Genomic DNA, 17223 nt, shown 5'->3' on the forward strand with positions numbered 1-17223 from the left:
TCTTATGCTGATATACAAATGGATTATAAATTGTTTCGATTCATTTGCAGCTATAATAATGAAGATCTATTGCAGCCCAAGTGTTTGGAAAATTGTGAAGGTGCTGGAAAAGTTGAAAGCAATGAATCACCTATTGCTGATATTCTACCACACATGCAACCAGAATCCCAAACTTTTGAATTCAGCGATGAAAGGCACAAAGATAAGGTATACCAAGAAGAAGTAATCAATTCCACAAGTCTGGAACCTTTTTATTTTGAAGATAATGGCATGACAATTTTGTCTCCTCTTTTCATCTCAAGTCAGGAACCGTCGCATGGGATATGTAATAAGAAAGAAGATATTAAAATATCAGAGGAGCTAATGGCTGAAGCAAAAGAATCTAATGGCATATGCTCTATAAAAAGAAGTCTGGATGATGTTCATGATAAATGTTGTTTTCAGAATCTTTATAAAGGCTGCCCAATCCGGAGTTTGGTTAATTATTCAAGCAACTAGGCACAAGATACCAATATGTTTAATGCAAATTTAGCATATACAACTTTATGCCGAGGCATTCCAATCGGCTTCAGAAGTGTACAATGCAGATTGGCTTTTTGGATCAAATGTCTCATTTAGGGAAATTCTGGCAAAATATTACTTGGGAATTTCTTCTCATCACGGTTGCAAATTGGCAATTGAGAATGATGCTTTTTGTTCTTCAGTCACTATTCTACACGGGCCGATATTTCTCCCAGCCTATCAATGGCTTTGCATGATTCATCTAGAGTCATCTTGAGGTAGGAGGCTTCCTACCATGTACATACATTGTAAATAATGTTTGGTGTGTTGTAGGCTTAGTTTGTTTTGACTTCTGAGTTTTGGCTTGTTAGTTTCTAGCTTGTGCCCAGTTTCCCCTCCACCCATCTATAGAGCAACACCCTTTCCTCCTACTATTCTTTTGACATTGTAGCCTAATCTTTAATGCATTGGTCTTGCTTGAGATTCTGGGTCCCTTGCTTCATCCTTAACAGTCCTTGTCCTCAATCAGAGCCAGTTGTTAGCACCCCGTCCATTTTCAAACTTAAAATCCCCGCTTTCATTTTATAGCGGTCTTCTTTATCAGTTATGCCTTCATCGGTAAAACCTTAAATGTCCTTGAGTTCTAATTTAAACCGATGTTGCGATTCCAAAGGAGGAGTCGTTATCTATCAGGTGATCAGGTGATAACTAAAAATATGAACTATTCAAAATGCCTGATTCTTCCCGATGACCAATACTCCCTTATAAGCCAATGTTTGTGTATTGGAGGTTTTTAGAACTCCGTAGCTCCCGACATGTAGTTCAATGTTTCTACTTTTCTGCGACCCCACGACTTTTCAGCAACTTTCCGGTTTCAAGACTCTAACAGGGCATTTAATTGTTCCATGGTTCTTGAAGAGCTCGATAGCCCAATGCTCTGATGACAACAGCCCCATGATCAGCAACTTGTGCGGTGACATCAGCATGGTACCAATTGGCACACATATGTATGTCACCTTTGTTCGGATCATTTGTATTCGAAACTTTTGGTGAATTCGAAGGAGCACTCAAGCGAAGGCATGGAAATCAAGGCGGTGTAACGCACGCGGTGGCAGAAGAGCAAGGGGCAGCGGATGATGCTGCAGAGCGAGAAGATGAAAGGATAAAAGGAGAGATAAGTTTGGAACCAAGAACTATTTTCAAGAAACGGATACCAAGAACTGAAATATTTTCTGGGGAAATCTATTTATTGTAAGGTTTTACCAAAAAGATAGAGGGGGGGAAGTGATCTTTTCATGCAGTCTTGTTCTACAAAGAGATGAGTTTGTGAACTCATGTTTGACGATGAAGAAATAAAGAAGATATTTTTAACTCTTTGAATTTCTTAATGTTTTCTTTAAATTGCAATGAACTGTGCTTCTTTGTGGTTACATTGCTATAATGAACTGTATATGTATTTAATTCTGGAGCTTTGAATTCAGATTAAATCATCTATTGAAAAGAGTTTGTTGTTCCTTCTTTTCCTGGATAACATCCGTGGGTGTGGAATAAATAAACTTTGTGTTATTTATCTACATTCACTTCATTTTGAGTTTAATCTTTCACATCTACTTTCATGGTTATGGGTAGGTGTCAATTTACCTTTTCTGCTTTCTGGTGAAAAGCATACTCTGTTTTCATTCATTGCATATTTTTCGAAGGTAGTTGCGCCTTGTAAAATAGACAAAGAGCACTTGCAAATACCATTGCAAATGACTCAACTGTTGGTCAGATTGTCATTGATATGGGCAAAAGAGTAAAAAACTAAAGTGACAAATCTGTTAACCAACAGAGGAGAAAAATCAATCAAAACCCAGACACTGAAACATCAGTCATGATTTGCAGTAGAAAAAATTAAAAAAACCTCTTGTAGAGAAAGATTCCACGATTTTTGTGTGAAAAAATCATGCAAAAAATGAAAAAACCACCATGATTTTTAGGAGAAAATCAAGCAAAATCCAAATATAATTTTTGAGGAAAAAATTATAAAAACCCAACAGTAATTTTTTTTGGAAAAAATTATAAACACGACCCCAATTTTGGGGAAAAAATAACACAAAACCCATGAAAAACACCACATTTTTTTCGAAAAAATGTGAAAAAACCCTATCTATTGTAGAAGAGATGAAACCCACAATTTTTGTAAAAACCCGTCAAAACAAAAAACTAGCACGCTATAGAAAGCAAGCTCGACAGAGTTTATCAAAACCCTAGCCACAGAATTCAACAAAAACTCAGTGCAAAATCCTTCACACGAAATGTGCAGAAACACACACTGATGAAATCACGCACATGCAAAGAGGAAACCAACACCCGTGAACACAGAAACAGAAATCACACAAGAGGACAAATGTTGCAATTAGAACCCTAGACGCGGCAAAAACAAAGCTGCGACCTTCACACGAGCATACACAGTTTGGAAACCCTCATCACAACCAGACGTGAACGAAAAAAGAGGCAGTCGCACAGTAAATAGGTCTCGCATGCAACAACAAAAAACTGACGCGAAAATAGGTCGTAGTTGGCAAAAAAAACATCAAAAATCTTCATGTAGGAAAGAAAAAACTTCACACGGCAATAGAAAAACTCCACAATTTTGCACCAACCTGACAAAAAAACTCCACAATTTTTTGTAAAGATTGGCTCAATTTTTCAAGGAAAAAAACCACCCCAGATAGTGTGAGAAATCACCCACGATTCTGAACAAATGGAGCCCACGAATCAAGAAAAACATGCCCATGGATTTGAAAATTACAAACTAAAAACTTCTAAAACTCAATAAATTTTTAGGATTTCCACGAATGAATTTTTTTTTTTCAAAAAGTTTGCCAAACTTTAAAAAACCCCATCGACCTACTATGATACCATGTTATGGTAATTGTATATTCAATAATGAAAACGAAGTTTACATATATAGGCAATTACATTACAATGTTTCTAAACGAAACAAACATAAACAGAAGCCAGAATTAAAAACTAACTAAACTTAGATGACCATTAACGAAACATTACATTATTTTAGTAGTTTATCTTAGTTAAGTTAGTAGGTAGGTGAGCACTTAAGAGGAGTGTACTCTCTTAGGAAGAGTGGGAAGGAGGGGGTGGTGCTACCAGTGCCAACCTTTCTCCCACCATCTATTATAAACATCTATTATAAAATGTTGTAGTTTATAAGAAAAAAGTTAGTATGGTACGTTTAAAAATCTGGAGGTTGTGGGCTTTGATGGAGAACTGAGCCAACAATTACATGTAGTGCCTATAAAGATGAGAAGGATGGTTTAGCTGATAAATTCCTGTTGAAGCCTTTACCGGCTAAACTATCTCTATTACTGCCAAACCGATAATTTAGGTTTTAAACCCATGTATTTGAATTCCATCTACATTTTCAGTTTGCAGTGTCAATGTGTGTAAAATTAAATGTAATGCTACCATCAACTATGATATAAATATAAATATAGATATACCTTTACTTTTATATTAATTGTGAAGGCTACCCAATTGAAGTGGAATATCATTGGTTTCTTTTTTTTTTCTCATAAGTGTTTGTGAATTTCTGAATCAGTAATGCATGCTAGTACATAAATAATGGAAATGGGATGTGCCTAGAATCCCAAAGCTGCAACTCTATCACCAGCCCAGAGTTATCAACGTGCAATCTCAATTGTCTACCTTCACACATGCCACAAAACATAGACTTGCAGAATAACCTGCTAACTGCATTTATAGAAACACGATGCTTAACTAATTCTGTCCTAAAAAACTATCGTTAAAAGAAAAGTGTTTTTTTCCCCACATTTGCCCACGTTCACCCAAGGTTCGCCTCTGGAACTGTAGATTCATCCAGATACATTTAAGACAAACCCAGAATCCTGGGAACAAACCTTTGGTGTGGACCTGTACCCAGACCCATCTTGTACAGGTACGCCAAGAAACAGACAAACCCAATGCTGTAGGAACACACAGTATGTGTTTTACCCATTCAACTCATCGTTCAAACCCAATGCTGTAGCAACACACAGTATGTGTGTAACCCATTCAAGTCATTGTTCATGAAAATAAATACAGATGAACTCATGCAAATAACTTCATTAGATGCACAATCATCAAGTTGTATGTAGACTACTTCTCTCCCTATCTCTCCTCTCTTTAAGCCAAGGAAAGTTCAGTTCTATTAAATTTGGCATTTGCTAATAGAACATACAGAAGAAAAAAAGAGTACAGTGACTTCCAACATTGGCTGATCCATTTCATAGCATACTTATCCCATTGCTTTCCTCCCATTTCTTTCATGGCATAAATATTCCATGTGATTCTGAATTGAAAGTTATTTGCCACTAACAACAATTTCATCATTAGAAAAAGTAACTTTCTAGTATCATAATAAGCATGCATGCCCTTCAGTGCAAACAAACTCCCATATGTTAAATTAGTATGCTAGGATGCATAAAATTATGGAACATATCAGCATTTTGAAATTCATTGAGAAAATTACAAAATGGGTAAATCACAAAGCTAACTACAGAAAACGTGTTAGGATATTGCTGATATTTCAATGCAGAAAAGTTTATGTAATCCTATAAGAACCAGGGGCATTATGGACTTTATAACCTTTGGTTCTTTGAACTGTTCATTTATTTATTTTTTTACTTCAACGACCCAGAGTCATTATGGACTTGATAAATTTCAGGTCATTGAATTGTTAATTTAGTGTTTATCCTTTGAGGTAGAGTGAAAGCAACCGGAATGAGAAAATACACTGTGTTTTGTAAAAGGCGGTGTACCTTTGTGTATGCATATAAGATTCCATTGCAATGATCTAAGCAATAAAAAATAATCAATGATGATATATCTGGGAAAAAATGTGGCTGAAGTGACTGAACTCAAACATTCTAACTTCTAAATATTTCATGAATATTTTCAATTGTTTACCAAAGTTGTAACTATTGAGTTTATCTAGAAAATTGGTCACACTGCCCATGTGAAAAAATATATAACATAAAAATTGTAAATATCTTCAGAAATGGAAACAACCTTGGCAAATGCTGACAAAATCAAGTTGTTTGGAGAAGACCCGTGAGTCTGACAGGCATCAATATACCTGAAATCACAACCACAATAATATTTAGATTACTTAAGGTACATCACCATGTCTTCTTGCCTATATCATTACGTTGGTTTGTCAAGTGTGGTAAAAAACAAGAAAGGCACAATTATCAAAAAATATTGGTCATTATATTCTTAGACTAATCTTTGTGAAAACAATTAGTTCAAGATAAGAATATTTCAATGATAGTTCGCAGACTTGGACTCGGAAAGTACTCAGCAAAACCAAAATTTTGAATTCGGCAACTTAGAAAATACTAAAAATTAGAATCTCTTAAATTTTTATTTTTTTTTTGTAATATTCAATTACAAAATTTATTAAATCAAAAATTGGCATCTCGAAAGAGAAAATGAATGGTTTTATAGAAAAACATGTGAAAAATGCATTTTAACCAATGCTTTACCTATATCGACATATTTACCTATGCTTTTTTGCGTCTATAAAAACGCAAGGGTTAAAACTTGCCTAGCAAAAAAATTAGAGTACTCTCAAAGTTTGCAAACTATGATTTCAACCACAAGACACTGATAAACAATCCCAAACAGTCTAATGGATGCACTAGGTACCATAAGTGGCAAACTCGCAGAGTACTCGGCAAGTTTTGAAAACTCACCAAGTTTTTTTGCTCTGTGAGTTTTTCTGACTTTTACTTGCCGAAAAACTCGCCCGAGTTTTTGCAAAAAATTCTCCGAGTACTCGCCGAGTTTTTTGCAAAAACTTGGCGAGTTTCTATAAAAAAAACTCAGGTACACTAAAAAAAGAGGCCCAAACATGTCAAAAAATTATCTATTTTTGTTTTTTCAGGTCAGTTTCATTCTCTTCATCAAAATATATACATGAAATATAACATTTAAGTATAAGTTCTTATACTTTAAGTTTTATTTCATGTATATATTGGCAGGATGTTTGAGAGTGGTTTCAGATCTCTAGGAGTTATAATGCAAATTCTAAGTTTTAGAAGATGTTTTATTTTTTCAGACAGTCAAATTTCAGTAATCAGTATGCTCCTATCAACATTCTCACTCTCTCTATATCACTCACTTTATCTGCCCCAAATTTTAGACTTATCTATCTCCCTATCACTCTTCCTCTATCCCCCTCTCTACCACACTCCATCTCACTCTCTCCTCTCTCCCCCAAGATCTAGACCTATCTCTCTACCCCTCTCTTTCTCACCCTCAAACCCTGGCGAGGGGTGCTACTCTCAACCTAATTTTAATTTGCAGATGCTTGGTGCAAAGTTGGGGTGGAAATACACCACATCTCAAAAAAATTGCCCTCAAAACCTTATGTTAGCCTTGTAGTTCATCCAATTGCGAGCACAATTGGAGCTTGTTTGAAGCAATCCACACGAAGAAGAGGAGCGAGTTAGCACAGAAACGCCTCAATGACCTTGTCTTCATGCAATATAATCTTTGATTGCGCGTAACTAAGGTAGAGGAAGTAGAAGGTGGTCCAATTGACTTGGATGATATAGATCCTTACAGTGATTGGACATTACAGGAGCAACCTCCATTGTTTTTTGAGGATGGCATCACTAATTTGGAGAGGCGGGCTATGGAGGAGGAGGGGGATGGCTTTGGTTTCACGCTGGATGACATTGAGGAGGAAGAGGATGAGGATGAGGAGTCATTGCCAGTGCCAAAAGCAGGTGGAAACATAGCTTCATCCAGGATGGAGGACGAGCCAGCCATATCGAGCGATGAGGCACAGTCACGCCCACTACAGACTTCTTGGACTAGACCCTCTAATTCTACCTCTCCCCTAGTTTTTGCTAGAGCTGGGAAGAGGAAGTTGTAATTGTAATGATGTATTTACTTTTGGTTTTACAAAAACTATTTACTATTTTGCTCCCAGGCTTCCAGCCATCAGCATTCCTCATGAGGATGCGATTTTGTAGACACTTTTCATTTAAATATATCTAGAATCAGCTTGTTTCTTTTGTGTTCTCATTTATTGACTCATTGGATGCATCTTCTCATTAAATTTTGCAAAAAAAATGCATTTTTTTATTAAATTTAAGCGTGTTTTTAAGTTGTCGAGTTTTTCACCGAGTTTTTCCGAGTGGCGAGTAGTTCATCTATGAGCTAATGTGATATTGATGCAGGAGCATCTGATGGTGTAAGGGCAATCCTACATCACCCAAAAATATTTATTTTTAGTTAAGTTTTCTTTTAATGTTTTTGCATTTCTAGATACCCATTTGGACGAATAAAAGATTCCAACTTTCAGAATTGACAAGCTCCTTTTTCTAGCAAACTATCCAAAATATAAAGTTTTTATTTAAAGACGGATGGAGCCCGAATTTTGTGGGAAGCTTGAAAATGGAAAAATAAGCACTTTGGAAAAAGAATCAAGTTAAAATCATTTACGGTTTGAAAGTTATTCAAGTTCCAGTTTCCCGAAAAACCGAAAAAAATTCTTCCAAGTCAAATTTGAGGCATTAAACGGTTCCAAATGGCCCCAAAAATGGCAGGAATCAATAGAGAAAATTCTTAGCATATTCTTCAGTTAGAGAGCTTTCCGACGGTTCAAACGGCACGTCAATCCGATTCTCAAATCAAAAGTTATACCTACTGGAAGTTGGACAATTTTTCGAGAAATTTCCAGTTTTCAAATCTAGCTAAATTTTCAAATTTCTAATTTCAAGTTTTGGCATTTGTCCACTAAATGGTAATTTCTAAATTGTACTTTTGGCTCCAAAAGGAAGAGAGGCTATTTAGGACTCATTGAGGAAACTTGTGAGGGAGTTTTGGAGAGTGAGTTTTTGGGAGTTGAGATTTGGGTTGATTGCATTGTAAGGGTTTTCCAGAAAACTCTGTAAGCTGTTGTATTGCAGCCCATGAGGATTGATTCCTCTTATTTGTAATTACATGTATGGAAAATAGTTTTCAAATAATAATAATATAGATCTTTTGTGTCTCTTTTGTTGTGTTTTTCTGTGTCTCGGGTTATGCCCTCATCAGATATCCATAAGTGTACACAAAAATAATATTTGAATTGGTGAGTGGATGATGGGTTACACTTTATCGTACAACATATATTTGGAAGGCAATATATAATACACATAGCTATAAGGACACCGATATCTTGACTTTTGGTACTCATTTCTTGTACTAGAAATGCATTTTCATCTAAGAGACTTATAGTGGAGCATCTCTAGACATTAAGAGACTTACATATAAAATTTCTTTACATCTTTATACACCAGCTAGAAGCACCCCTTGAAAATTATAAAACTCTTTATAGAGGTTTCTCAAGTATATCATAAGTCAAGCTAGGTTTTCCTAAGGTGCTGATTTGTGGTTGACAAAAGACAAAATACCTAAAGAAATAAACTAAGAGACTTATAATTTTCTATTTTTCACATTGAAATTTACCAAAAACAGTTAGCAAACAAAATTCTTATCAAATCCTAAAGAGATAATAATGCATAGTGAAACAAGAGTGAAGCTTAAGGTATGTACATGTGTTGAAGTTATATCAATTGAACTGAGAATATAAACTCCAAGGATTATTGTACGGGTACCATATTTTTAAAATAACAGTACTTCCCTCCCAATCTCAGTTTGTAATCTCCAAAAAATTTAGTTATTTTTTTTTTTAAATCATGATGATGATTTTCAAATATCAACATAATAATTTTTTGCTTTCATTTAAATCTATTTAGATAATTTTTTATGTTCTTTTGCGGAGTATTTTATTATCTTTTAAATTTAAATTAGTTATATATATACCTTCTCCAAGTACCCATATCCAACTTTTTTTTAAATGGTGTACCAGGATCTACCCACATCTCCTGTACAATACCAGTCCATGCCTCCTAATAACTATATTATTATAACTACATAAAAGGGTGTGTACAATAAACCATGACCTTATAATGATATACATTTATAATAAATATTAAAAAATATATTAATGTTAGAATGAAACAAAGAAATGAATTATAGCAACGTCTATGTATAACTGAAGTAGGCAGATAGGACTTAAAAGCACAGCAATTTACAGTAGCAAGTAGAAGTGCTAAACACAAAATTGAAGAAGTGAACTAAAATACAAAACTTCTTGACTAGAGTAGGTAAACCTTAGAAAGAGAAAACATACAAAGCCATATAATACAACTAAGTTACTACCAAGTGAATTAAGGAATTAGGAAATGTGGTTTTTTGAAAATTTTAAAATATGCAAGTACCTGCTATTTTATGTAAGAAAAATTCACCACCTAGCAGAAGTACCCCAAACATGTGGTCACCTTGGCACTAGCAAATATTCTGTTGTGCTTGTCTATCTATTGTGGGGAGTGGTCAGAACTCCGCGGCAAAGAGTAATACTATGGCGAATACAGAAATGCCATTGTGATTTCTTATTGTTGCAATCAGAAAATTTGCTATGACGCAAACAACAATCAATGAATTTGAAAGAACGTGATTATCAATGCTTCTTTTCCAATCTTTGAAGCTTTCAGCGCATAAGAGGACATGCCAAAACTAGAATGATGTTAGGAGTATATTCAAGCTTCTTGGAATTCTTGGAGAACTGTAAGACACCAATATTTTAATGCCCCTTTTCCAATTTACTTGAGTTTAAGAGTGTTTGGGTCACTTTCCCAACTTGAATAGGATATTGAGCTTTCTCATGTCGTGTATTTCCTTTGTTCCTTGATCCCTACTCCTTCCTACGTCTAGTATTTCCAATTTCCAATCCCTACTCTCTCCAACGTTGGGCGTTTCCAAAACTCAATCCCCACTCCTCACATTGGGTATCTCCAAACACTAATCTTTGCTCCTTATATTGGGTATCTATGAAACCCAATCCTCGCTCCTCATATGAAGTATCTAGTTTTTATATATAACAAGGACAGGATTTTCTATGATATAAGTATCATTAAAGCCACAACAATCTTGAAATGAGTTATTTGTAATCAGCTTTCTGTCTTTTTATTTCTTTATAACTTAAAAGGTTGAAACTATTAGATTCACTCAAGGACTCGAGCTCCAAGGATAACTTGCAAAACCAAATAACCTTCTACAAGAGAAAAAAAAAAAGCAAGAGCATAAATGTGCAATAATAGATGCAAATATTATAAGATCAAATGTAATCAATGATGTGCATGCAATACAAAATGTATACAAGACCTTGCTTACATAGGCAAGGCTGAGAGATAGGACTAACTAGGATGATGAGAAGTTTCTTAATACTATGTCATGTGATGAGGGGATAAGATCACGCGTCTACAAGTGACTTCTAGTAATATTCCTAACTCACTAAGTAAACATGTGAATATGTGTGAAAAGGACCTAACTAAGAACTAGTTAGATAATGTACCTTATTCACACTACACAGGGGAAACCAGATAGGAAATACCCCTACTCACCACTACACCCCAGTGCAACTTAGGGAAAATGATGAACAAATGCAAATATGCAAAGATGCAAAAATAATGATAGGTCCTACACGGCCATGTTAGGTACCCATGTACAGATGCAATCTCCCACAAATAGAGAAAAGAAGAAAATCTAGTGGGACAAAACTCCTCCCCAAAAGAGAGAAAAGACAAAATGCTCTCAAAGAATAATGAGAAAAACAAAACCCCACATGAGAAAAAAGTCACCCCCATAAGAGAGAAGAAAAGAGACCATCTAACCCCTCCCCAATGTAGAATATGTACCAATGGCAAATGCTTGAAGCTGAATGTAGAAAATGGTTTAGTATCATCCAAAAACATTCTTCCCCTTAGGAAGAAACAAAACCAAAGATGTATGAAAGATGTCTTTCTATTCTTGAAAGGAATATGAAGGAAGAAAACTCAAGATGTATGGAGTCTCTAAAAGTTGCTCAAGTGTCCCCATGCTCATGCTAAAAATTGCCCCCTCCCAAATCAAGTGTATAGGCCACGGTCATGAAAATGAAAATCCAAAATCTAGTGGAGATGAATGAAGAACAATATCCAAAGACTTAAGTATCTCCTCTAAAGACAAAAAAGCCTCCTCCAAATGTTGCTCATAAGTATCCACATTCATGTCAAACTATGGGGAACGATAATGTGGAGAATGAACAAAAGGGTCCAAAGGTTCCCTCACAACAACTAAAGAAGAATCAACTCCATCAAAGAGAAGATGAATGTAATCAATAGTGTCTCCCAAATTTGAAATATGAGGCTCTACAACAAACCTGCAATGTTTGTCAAGTATGCATCCCAAGTAGCCATATTTGGAAGACAATGTATATCCTATTGCATTGAATCACAAGAAGCCATAGATGTAGCAACATAAGTATCATTACGAGCAACAATAGATGGATATGTGATCTCAATAGAAGGAGGGGAAGCAAAAAGAGAAGTCTTGTTGTCACCTAGACATTCAAGACATTCATTATATTCAAGCTCATCTACAATATCATCATCAAAGGGTGTACTATCTGCATCATCAAGAGGAAGGAGGCAATCATGAAAAATGATGGGTTTCACCTTATATTTATTCATGCTATCATGCAATCACCAGTTCTTGATAAGGGATCAGCTGCCTTGCATCTTTTACTGCATTTTTAAACCCTCAAAATTCTCCTCCAAGGTCGGCTGGAATTTAATTTGTTCCTTTTTCTGATCAGTTCGGCTGGCTTTTGATTCATCCTTGAAGGAGTATATATAGGAGTTGAGTGCTGATGCTTCTCCAACAAAATTCACATTTGCAAATCAATTAAATCTTCTCTCTGCCCTGCTATGTGAAACAGATCTGATTTTTAGGTCAGCATATGATGCGAAATGTCTGATTTTGACTGATTCTTTAGGTCTGATTGTAAGGAGAGCATACACAAAATCAGGATTTCAGGGGTCTTATGCACAAATTCGGAATTTGCACCTAGTCATGTATTAAATCAGGATTTCAAGGGTCTTATGCACAAAATTGGAATTCTCAGGTGCTCATGAAAGAAAGCGGGATTTTAGCATCCTCATGCATGAATTTGGGCTTGTGTACCTGTTGTGACGTTTTCACACATTGCCCCATTGCAAATGGGGACCCTTGCTTTTTTGCTTTTTAGGGCTTGTCTTTTTAGGCTTCTTAGGGTTTTGTCAGTTAGCCTTTGCATTTTGAGTGTCGCCCGGGGGATCACATGGATAAGCAAGTCCGGCTTGAGTGAGGTCCTGATCCTGAAATTTGGCTAAGTCTGGAATGTCCTGATCCTGAAATTTGGCTAAGTCTGAAGTCCTGATCCTGAAATTTGGCTAAGTCTGGAATGTCCTAATCCTGAAATTTGACTAAGTCTGGAAACTGAAAAACCTCCAAAAACTAGATTTTGCAATATAACTCCTGGAGGTCTGAAACCACTCTCAAACATCCTGAAAGTATATATGGAATATAACTTAAAGTATAAGACTTATACTTAAATGTTATATTCCATAAAAGTTATCCTGATAGAGAGTTCGAAAAGTCAAATTTCGCTCCTGTCCTTCACTGAGGATCCAAAGCGAATTTCGCTCCTGTCCCTCCCAGGAGGACCAAGGCGAAGCGCTCCTGTCCCTCACCAAGGGACCAGGGCGATAATACTTATTTGAGCCATTCCTGACCTTGTTTGGACGAATTAAGACATCAAAGGCATGGTGAAGGACAAAATGAACATGATAGAGCATCCAGACTTGATCAAAGACAATGAAATGATGGAGTTTTGTCTAGAAGGGTAATTTCGCTCCTGTCACTCACTGAAGGACCAGAGCGATTTTCTTTATATGCACAATTTTAGACCTTTTTTTTGGACATTAACTTTTATTCATAGCATGAAGCAGGATGATATCTTCCCTAGCAAAGACATTTCATGGTGAAAAGTGAAGCATTCGGGCCTAGAGGACAAAAATCGCTCCTGTCCCTCACTGAAGGACCGGAGCTTGAAATCCAAAATTGCCTTGTCCTTGAAAGATTTGAACGATTTTGACGATTTGAGGAGAACCAAGGAAGTGCATTTTATCAGTTGAATATAATTTGAAAGCACAAACATGAGGAAAATTAGATCTAGAAGCTAAATCGCTCCTGTCCCTCTCCCAGGGACCAGGGCGAAATTAGATGATAGCTCCCGTCCCTCTCCTAGGGACCAGAGCGAATTTCCTCATAGGGCAAAATTCGGGCGAAGATCAAGTAAGTTTTGAGTTTGAAGCAAGCAAAGGAGGCGTAACGAGTCCGTTGAAGATAATTTGAAGATTGTAAAAACACCAAGTGAAGCCCATATTGTCCTAGGCGCTCCTGTCCCTCTCCCAGGGACCAGAGCGATTTCTTCCTTAGACAAATCTCTCGCCAAGATGAAGCAAATTACATGTCAAGGATGAGTGATGGGGAGCATAGCGGATCCATTGAAGGTGGTTTTAAAAGTTAGCAAAGCATGATTGAGCCTACAAGTGAAAGTTCGCTCCTGTCCCTCAGCCAGGGACCAGGGCGAACTCAAGGTTATTTAATATTCCCTCCAAGCTTAAATCACTCCAAGCTAAGACACAAAGGGGCTATGATGTTTGGAACGCCTCGGAGAGGAAGTAAAGTATCAAAGACCGCAAAGGTGATGGAAATGCCCAAGTTCGCTCCTGTCCCTCTCCCAGGGACCAGAGCGAAATGTTCAAGTGTGTCCAAATTTAAGTTGCCACTCACATTTCAAGTGTTCAAAAGGGAGTAAAGAACATCATTTTGCACCGTGAAGACAGTTGCAAGTTGATATAAACAATGAAGACCCAAGGAAAAAGGCAAGTTCGCTCCTGTCCCTCACCAAGGGACCAGGGCGAAAGTACTTTAAAGCACACTCCTTCCACAAAAGGGACGAATTAAGCTCAAGATTCCCAAATTAAAATGCTATTTTGGACATCTAAGACAAGACTCTGAACGTGAAAAACAAGAAAAACAAGGCCAAAATGAAGGAGCGCTCCTGTCCCTCTCCCAGGGACCAGAGCGATGTGGTTAGTGTCCCTTATTCCTCCCATGCTTAGGCACCAATATTTTTGAATTACATTAAAATGCCAAATTCGATAAACATGTGAAAGATTTAATTAAATTGGTATTTAAAAAATAGCGCGTGGACTTTCAATAATTAATTTAAAGCCTTTAAAAAATCGAAGTTTTTAATTACAAAGGCATTTAATTAATTATTATTAAATTAAATTTTAAAAAGGGGAGCGCTTGGGGTATTATTTTGCAAGGTCGGCCCCCTCTTTTATTAAATTTTATTTGTTTTTTGGGCCTATTTTCCAAGTCGGCCTAGGGGCAATTATCAAGATGAGCGCCTATATAGGAGGGGTGTGTTGAGCATGTTAATCCATCATTCAATCATTTATCCAAGTGCGATTTTGAAGGAGCAATGGAAGTGCGAAATCTCATCCAGGAAGGAGTGCCAGTTAAAGGCTAGAGGTGGAGCGAATTTTCCTCAAGACGTTGAGGGCTAGAAGTGGTGAAGTTGATAGAAGAAGCACATTTTGAAGACTTCGATCCACATTTTGCCTAACAAACTTGCTTAATTTTGCATCTTTTCTTAGAGTTAATTCCCAAGTGGAGGTATGGCGAGATTCTCCTAGTCTCAATTTTGAATTTTCAATTTTCAATCTCAAGTGGCTTAGTTAAATTAGGAAATGATAACTCAAGATTTATCATGAAGTTTCCTAATTGAAATCTTGAATCTTCCTTTTAAAGTTTAATTTTTAGATTTCAAGATATATTACTAATTTTGAAATGTTGTGTAGGTACCAAGATGGCGACTCCCAAGCTCGAAAGATCCACAAGTCGGAAGACTCTCCTCAAGGAAAATCAAGCCAGATCAAGGACGACCTTCTTCGATCCAGCCTAGCATCGACAAGGACGGCATTCTTTAGACTAACGTCATCAAGATAGGGGCGACCTTCTCCAATCCAGTATTCCAAGGCGAGGTACATCATCATCCTGCACATCAAGGACACAAGAAGTCAAAGCAAAGGGTTCGTTGAAGAAGAAGATAGTTCCAGAAGAATTAATTAAGGCTAACTTCTCAACAACATCAAGTTGAATATTTACCAAGTTACAAGTGTCAGACGAGGTGGCATCCTAGTCATCACTTCTCCAGTCAGTGTGGTCCACCTCAGCATGTCCAGATTCAATGTACCTAACTCATGGAAGGTGGCACAAACTCCGATGTACCTACCCCGGCTATCCATTGGTCGATTTTTCTAGAGAGGACATGTGTCCAAGCAATACAATTTTATCATTGGTCAAGCATTAAATGTTATGTAATGGTTGTAACAAACCCTAATTAGGGTTTTCATTGTTGAATCTTGGCCATTGATCTCGAATTGATCTAAGCCATCGAATTGTATTGAGGGCACTATATAAGCCCTGGCATTTCATTTGTAAAGGAGTTAGAGAGTTGGAAATAGTTGGAAGCAGTTAGTAGATAGAGAGTAGTTAGAAGTTGATAGAATAGCAATTAGAGTAGAGTAGAGAGAGAAGGCAAAGATTGTTGCCAAGATGTTGTTGTAAGAGACTTGTAAAACTTCATTGAAGAAATGGTGAAATTTATGGGTCGATTCGACAATTTGCATGGTCTTTATACTTCTCTTATTTGATTTCATGTTATTAGATGAGTGGAAGAAATGTGCTTGATTGATGGTGAAATTCGTATATCCATACTACTAGCAGTTTGTTGATTGCAGACTTGCCTTGCGTAGTCAACTGGAATCATTCAGCTTAAGCTTAACTTCAATTGTCGCTTCTTCATTGATATGCATCAACCTGATGGTGTCTATGCCTGCAGTGATGATTTGAACATCATAAAGCTTCCCTTCGAAGATCGCACTAGCCTTGTGGAGATGGTCCTGCGATGTCAAAACAAGACCTAGTTAGAGTTTCATCAAAGATCAATCATTGCTCCTACATTCTTAGTATTAGGATTAGATCCTCTCTTCGCCTTCATCTTTTTTTCCATTTTTCAAATCTAAGGCAGTAAGATCCTATGTTCCAACAATATTCAAAGGCAAATCAGAAGTTCAATCATCAAATGTAAGTCCCCTTGTGATTCCAGCAAATCACATCATACCACAGAGAGCTTATCCACACGTAGAGACCCTACATACAAGAACCTTGGAGTCATCCTGATTGATCCTTTTTTGCGATATCTTCAGCAATCAGAGGCTTTATTCAAGAGAGGATAAGGTACCCTTGGGTATTTTATTCTGTGTTTGATTGTGTACAAAATACACGTCAACAGTACCTCTTGTGTAATGAATTTTGGAGCTTGCAGGGCATCACGTACACTTCAAAACAGAACAACTTCACCTTTGCAACTTCAAGCGACCATCACACTTAGTTGCACTTCGGACTTTTCATGCAGTCATGTATTACAACCATCAAGGTCGGATTCTCACACACCCCATGCATAGATTGCAAGATAAGGTCGTAATTTCTCACTATGCATGCATTGATTACAAAGTTGGATTTCCACCATGCATGTGCATTAGGAAGGGTAGGAATTTGGTGTATACATGCATTGTGAAGGTTGGAATTTTGCCTTGTATGTGCAATGAAAGACAAGGGTAGAAATTCTAGGTGTTTGTGCACAAACCTTTATGGTCGAAATTTGCA

The 17223-nt window shown here is 36.8% G+C and overlaps 1 protein-coding gene across 2 annotated transcripts in view; it reads right to left on the minus strand.

Annotated features, from left to right (window-relative positions):
* Positions 1-17223, minus strand: part of LOC131034230 (protein DWD HYPERSENSITIVE TO UV-B 1) — a 138425-nt gene that overhangs the window by 92309 nt on the left and 28893 nt on the right. The window contains exon 2 of one of the 2 annotated variants that reach the window (XM_057965636.2): positions 5572-5638. The exons of the other annotated variant lie outside the window; for it this stretch is intronic. Within the exon in view, the coding sequence (XP_057821619.1) occupies positions 5572-5638 (67 nt within the window). The remainder of the gene's footprint in view (positions 1-5571; positions 5639-17223) is intronic. 2 annotated transcript variants of the gene reach the window in all.

This window comes from Cryptomeria japonica, chromosome 3 (genome assembly GCF_030272615.1).
Source record: "Cryptomeria japonica chromosome 3, Sugi_1.0, whole genome shotgun sequence".
Lineage (NCBI taxonomy): Eukaryota > Viridiplantae > Streptophyta > Pinopsida > Cupressales > Cupressaceae > Cryptomeria > Cryptomeria japonica.